The 6,722-nt window shown below is 45.8% G+C and overlaps 1 protein-coding gene across 1 annotated transcript; it reads left to right on the top strand.

Annotated features, from left to right (window-relative positions):
- Positions 1-2,363, top strand: PFN3 (profilin 3). The gene is made up of 2 exons (XM_044449742.1): positions 1-82; positions 1,865-2,363. Exon 2 carries the CDS (start codon positions 1,950-1,952, stop codon positions 2,361-2,363), a length of 414 nt encoding a protein of 137 aa, XP_044305677.1. The 5' UTR covers positions 1-82; positions 1,865-1,949.
- The last annotated feature ends 4,359 nt before the right edge of the window (positions 2,364-6,722 follow it).

Genomic DNA, 6,722 nt, shown 5'->3' with positions numbered 1-6,722 from the left:
ACCACACTGGTTCTCAAACTGCAAATCCTATTGCGGTGCTCACAAGCCCCAAACTCAGGGGCCTTGATTCATCCTATGCAAGGTGGGAAGAGTAGCAGAGGTGCTTTTGATCTTCCTAGTCTTGGGCATCACATTTTATGCTAGACATAAAAAAAAGGTGCTAGACATCATTTTTTGCTGTCTAGTGAAAGTGTTTTAGAAGGGAAGGAAAGAGGCTAGAAAGGTCCTAGGATACTTCATATCCTTTCCTGTCCAGTCTTTTCTGCCTCCTCACCTACTGAAACTCCTCTGCCAAGGCCAAATTGTTGACCTTGGAGCCACAGCCAGCTTAGTTCTTTTCATGCCAGCTGTGAGTGGGAGGAGGGACAGATATTTGGAGAGCCAAATCTGTTACTTCCAACCTTGGATCTGGAAATCCAAAGTACACAAACACTGTGCAGGGGTGGTAAGATTGCTTCCTCCAGTCAAATCCCAATATTATGAGGGAGAGGAGAAAACCCATTTTTTCTGGAGGGATATATGTGCTAATAGCACCATGCTATGTATTGTAAACAGAAGGAAATGCAGGCTTGTTGTAAGACTTTTTCTGTCTAAAGAGGCATATGATTGTGTTTTTAAAGAAATGTAGATCTTTACTTTTAATTAGAATATTTAAAGTTTTTAATCTTTTTGTTGGTGTTGAGGTATTTGCATATTTTGGTTTTATGTAAAGATTAGATTTTTTTCTTGGAGTAACTTAGCAGTTTCACAAATATATATATAATTACAAATTCTTGGGGAAATGTTGGGTCCCCTTCAGGGTGCACTGTGGAAAGTAAAGATTTGTTCTGGTTATAACTGATATGAGACCATAATGGGTGATAGTTCTGACATCACAATGAGCCCGTAGCAACCACTGAAGCATAGACACAAAAACAACTGCCTTGTGAACTCAGTCTGCCTTTGGCTGGCTAAGTGGGAGTCACAGCTAATGAATTTTCCTGACATTTGAGGTTCAAGGTGTCCAAAATTTTGATCTCTCAGATCGATCAGGACCTGGAACCTCAGCTCACACGCTTCAGGGGCATCTTTTCATGTCCTTGCCTCTAATCCTCCTAGACTTTTGTCTCAATTGGCACATTTTACCAGCTCACCGCAGGCATATGTTACAGAGGTAATATATGTGGATGGTTCTCATGTCTGGGGAAAATGGTGTTCAGTTGCTTCTGGATGGTATTGTGCTCCTGTTGACAGAGCAGGCTCAGAGCTCATGGCTTCTCCTTTAGCCAGCTCTACTTCAGAGTGGTGTTCAGAGGCCCAGATAGCATTTGTGGCATGGAGCATCTCTTATCAGCTATTGCAGCCCTGGACAGGGATCATACTGCCATGGCTAACTGTGGCTAGTTTCCAGCAATGTGTTATATGTGGGGCTGCCTTCGAAGACAATTCAGAAGCTTCCGATACTTCAAAATAATATAGCAGTCTGAATTTTAAAAGGTACACTTCATTAGAATCTTTTTTTTCTAGTTTTAAAAGAGCTTTGATGGTTTTCTGTTTGCTTCTGAGCCTAACTCAAAATTCAAGTGCTTTAACTTCAGTGTTTTAAACAGCCTGAAACCTAAGCACTTAAGAAGCCTAGTTCCTAAGATCAATTACTACTAATGGAGTGCCTTCCCTACAGAGGCCCGCTTGGAACCAAGGTTGCTATCTTTTAGGTCCTAGACAAAACCTTTTTGAATCATCCAGACATTGTGTGTGTGCATAGTTAGTTTTAGTGTATTGCATTTAATGTTGTGTTTATACTTTTCCACTGTTGTTATCTGCCTTAGAAAGAATTTTGATGAATGGCTATACATTTTTAAATATAATGTAAACCTTCTTTTAGGATTCGCTGGAGGAAAATATCAGAGTCCTGTGACCTGAGAAAGAAGAAGCAGAAGGCTTGGCAAAGAAGACTTTGTGTAAGGACAATGGGAGACTGGAAAACCTACATCAATACCATCCTGAAGGATAAGAACATAGAAGATGTCGCTATTGTGGGTCATTCTGACAATAAATCTGTGTGGGCTTCTAAGCCGGGAGGCCTGCTGGCAGCCATCTCTCCCCAAGAAGTAGGAGTCATCACTGGACAGGACAGAAAAGCTTTCCTGCAGACAGGAATCACCATTGCTGGAAAGAAGTGCAGTGTAATCCGTGACTACTTGCTGGTAGATAAAGATGCTGTGATGGACACTAGAACCAAAGGTGGCGATAGCAGGTCCATCTGTATTGGAAAGACGACTAAAGCTCTCATATTTCTCATGGGCAAAAAGGGGGTCCATGGAGGAGCTCTTAATAAGAAGATGCATGACATGATAGCAAGCATGAAAACAAAAGGCAGTTAGAGCATGAGTCACTTTTCTCCTTGAGGAAGGACTGCTGTTGCTTTAAAATAAAAGGCACTTTGCCAACTCCTCCCTTTTTCTTTGAGTTGTGAGGCATGATGGAATTTGCCTAGGGAAATCGGAACGAACCACCTTATTCCAAGGCATGGAAATCCACTTGTGTCTGTCCAGATTTTTGGGTTTACAACTCCCATGGTCCCACACTATTGGCTAGAGATGTTGGGGGCTCAAGACCAGACCATCGGGAGGGCCACCAATTGCCCACCGCTGCTCTAAGATACCATCCAGAAGACAAATTCGGAACTTTCCATTGTCCAGAACCATGAATGATCAGAGAAGGGAAGGCAAGAGCAAGAAACATGATTTGAAACCATTCTTTCAGCATGGTTGAAGCCATGTTTTCAACAGTAGCTCAGACAGTTTTCAGAGCACTTTCCAGCTAGAGAGCTCCTAGCACAACAAATGAAAAAGTTATCCAACCATTCCACTTTCCAACTTATTTGCTATTTTTAAAAAAATAGCACTGTGGAAACATGGGAAGGTTACAAAACAAAGGAAATGATATCTGGGCCTATTGGTAAAACCCGCCATGTATGTGGCATGGAGATAAAGGCCTCATCTGGAAGCATCCCAATGGGAAGCCTTGTTTAAACATCAAAGTCCATTGATCCTTCCTTAGATCATTCTTAAAGCTGAAAGCAAAGCTAACCTAACACAGAGCAACTTTCTGTTCAGCAGTGTTATAGACTGCATTTCAAGAGTTCAAGGTATTTTACAGACATGATCTCAGTAGTCCTCAGAATAGCCCTGTAAGGCTGAACTGAACAGGCTACTTAGTGGGAGGAACTAAACAGGTTTTCCTTACCTGCTAAAGCCCCAGTATGATTAGCAAGAAATATTCCAGCTGTGCCTGTACTGCTGTGCAGCCTATGCGAGTCATCTGTTTCTTCCCCACTCCCCTCCCTTTGTTTCCTGTTCTTACTGTTCCCTCCTGTTCAATTTTAAATTCCCTTAAGGACCTTCCTTCTCCATTAGTGTGGTGAGGGCATGTTTAACAGGCACTTAACTAGAGGTTCGTAGTCTCCCATTTGGCTTTACCTGACCTCATGCTGACATTGCATCTGTCAGCAGGGAGAATGATTACTGGCAGTGCGATTTGCAAGTACACCACAGACAAGCATGGATCCAGCACAGTGCATATTGCAGACTATTGAAATTATCAGGGCATGTTTATCACAGCACTTGGCTTTCACACAAGCATTCACAGAAGGGCCATGCAGAACTGAACAGTATCAATCAACTGTACTTTCCTGGAAGAACTTGAATCCCCATATTTCCCCGTAAATATGACTGGCAGGGCTGCCTGTACCCATAAGCAGCTGCTGGGTTGCAGCAGCGTGGTGTTGGAGGAGAGCTGTGTGCCAGTGGCTTGCCCTGTAATCTAGCTAGCCACTTTCACATGCAGTGGGTGAAGCTGTCTCATCTCCAGGGGATTAAGAAATAACTGCCAGTCTAGTCCAGTTTTGTACATTGAATGGGGAAAGGCACCACCGTGCTCTTTGGTTCAGGCAAAAAAAAAAATGATTTGGGCTGCCCTGTTGATGGAGTGACTCAGCACATCACTCCTAGCACAGCCTTCCCCAACCTGGTACCCTCCAGAGGGATTGGCCATATCTCAAGAGAAGTGACATCCACATTCATCAGTGAAATTCCTGTTTGTGGTTATAGTAGTTCAAAGGTAGTCTCTGGTTGGCATTGTCAGGCACAGCCCAGCAGTAGCCCATCACTGATCTCTGAAGCCCTTTCTGCATCAATGCAGCAGGTTCTTGTTGCCATGGTCTGTTCACCTCACCTCTCTGAGCAAGCAGGAAGAAATGGAGGAGGAGGAGGAGGAGGAGGAGGAGGAGGAGGAAGAGCTGCCCATGTTCATCTCGCTCTTACTCATTTGGTGGCAGGACTCTACCATCAGGCAGAGCCAACTGTCTCAGGTGGTAGATCCTGGAGGGGCATTGGCAGCAACAGCAATCCCCACCCTTTCCTTCTAAGCCCCCCAAGGATTCTCTTTGCTCAGAGATCAGAATTGTATCTCCTGCATAGCCTGTCCATCAGCCTACAAGCTTGGCTGCTGCCCTCTGGAGGAGTGAAGGACCCAATGCCAGTGCTGAAGGAAGGTTCAGTAGCTAGGCTGGTCAGCATATTTAACTGGAATAGGGAGGGCACCATCCTGTCCTTGTCCTCAGACAGCAGTTTAACAGCCCTGTGGATTCATCCCAAGGAAGAAAGCAGGAGAACTGACTGCGGTGAGGAGGTGATGGACTTGCTCCAGGATGGTGCAGTGCTCCTTGAGTTCATCTTGCTGGAGAAGCTGTTCCAGGGTCACCTGCTCACTCCAACAGGCTTTGCTGTAAAATTTGCAGAGATGGGAGGTGCTGGGCTTGTGCTGCATAAGAGGCAGGATCACAGAGTGGATAATGCTAATGACAGAATCAAAGAATAGTAGAGTCGGAAGGGGCCATGATCGCCATCAAGTCCAATGCCCTGCTGTTGCAGGACACCATGTTATACCATCCCGCTCAGATGGCTGTCCAGTTTCTTTTTGAATGTCGCTAGTGCGGGAGGGCGCACCACCTCTGTAGGCAGCTGGTTCCACTGTTGTATCGCTCTGACAGTGAGGAAGCTCTTCCTGATGTCCAGCCTGAATCTGGGTTGCCACAACTTGAATTGATTATTCCGTGTCCTACACTCTGGTATCAGCAAGAAGAGATCTTGACCTTCCTCTCTGTGGCAGCCTTTGAGGTACTGATAGAGGGCTATCATGCCCCCCCCCCCCAGTCTTCTCTTCTTAAGGCTGAACATGCCCAGTTCTCTCTGTCTGTCCTCGTAGGGCAGTGTTTCCAAACCCTGGATTATTTTTGTTGCCCTCCGCTGGACCCTTTCTAATTTACTTGCATCTTTCTTAAATCTTGGTGCCCAGAACTGGACACAATATTCCAGGTGAGGTCTAACTAGTGAGGAGTATAGAGGAACTACTACTGTACTTCTCATGATTTGGAAGGGATACTTCTGTGAATGCATCCCAATAACCTTCCAGATTTGGGTTATTCCTTCTTATGCTGTGGCTCTGTGAGGGCACCCAAACTTGTGTCAGGGACGCTTAGGGGGAAAACTTTTGTAATGGCACCTCCATTCCTGCTATTGGGCAACATCTAGTTTTCCCATGGATGCTTGTTGAGAGCAAGCTATGAACTTTACAGGGTTGGAAATGGTTCTGGGGAATTTGATTTCTGAGCCCAGGATATAGAAGCCTGTAAAAGATCTGCTGGAACAGACCCAAGCCCTCTCTGGTCCAGGATCCTGTATCACAGCAACAAACCAGATGCCTTTGGGGAGGACGCAAGAGGACCCTCCAACTGGGGCACCCCAGCATCCTTCCTCTGACCTGGTGGCATCATATAGCCATAATCTTTCTGGTTTGTGATCATAAAATAAAAACTACTGCTACTATTATATAGCCATGATGACTCATAGCCAATGATAGTCTTAATTTCCCCATGGATTTTTGTATGCCCCCTTTATAGCCATCTAAGTTACTGGCCGACCCCACATCATGGAATACTGAAGCCCTTTTTAAAATTGTCCACTGGATGAAGAAGTACTTCCTTTTGTTCTGAATCTCCCGCCACTCCATGAGCTCTGGTACTATGAAGGAAGGAGAAAACTGCACCATTTTCTCTCACCATACTCCATCAAATGTGTCAGGAGCTAGGTTTACTCCTTTGCCTTTACAAAACAACAGCGCCCAAGCTCTTTATTCTATAGTGTACGTCCAGCAAACCACAATCAGCAAAGAGACTCTGAGCATGCACAAAGCAGTTTGTTGAACCCACACTAGAAACTACTTCTGAGAGCCCTCCTTTGGAGTATTCCTGGGCCCTAAACCTCTGGGAGGGCCCTTTGGAGGCAGGCCAGCCTCTTAGCCATACACTGCCCCTCCAGTTGGCTAGTCTTCCTCTCCCAATGGCATGTCATGAGGCTCATCCAGCTCCTGGGGCTCCGGTTCCACACCCCCTCCCAGCAGTTGCAGACTGTGGCTAGTCTCAGGTCTGCCTGAACACCTGGAGAGGGTGGCCTAGAGATAACCCCTCCCTCCTCTTCCGCCTTGGTACCTGGAGCCCCCATTTCCCAGGGATTCTCCACCCCCCCCCCCAAGAGTCCAAGTCTCCCTGGCCTTGAAAGGGCACCAGGAACATCGGCTTCTTTCCTTTGCAACACCATTTCCCTCGGTTTGGAGAGATCCTTCTGGAGCTCTTTGCAACTGTTTTTGTTATTACGGCCTGAATCATTCACCTCATCCAGGAC

Source organism: Varanus komodoensis, unplaced genomic scaffold, assembly GCF_004798865.1.
Source record: "Varanus komodoensis strain SLA01 unplaced genomic scaffold, ASM479886v1 scaffold1, whole genome shotgun sequence".
Taxonomy (NCBI): Eukaryota; Metazoa; Chordata; class Lepidosauria; order Squamata; family Varanidae; genus Varanus; species Varanus komodoensis.
The sequence above is the reverse complement of the archived record's forward strand: the minus strand, read 5'-3'. Positions and strand labels throughout refer to the sequence as shown.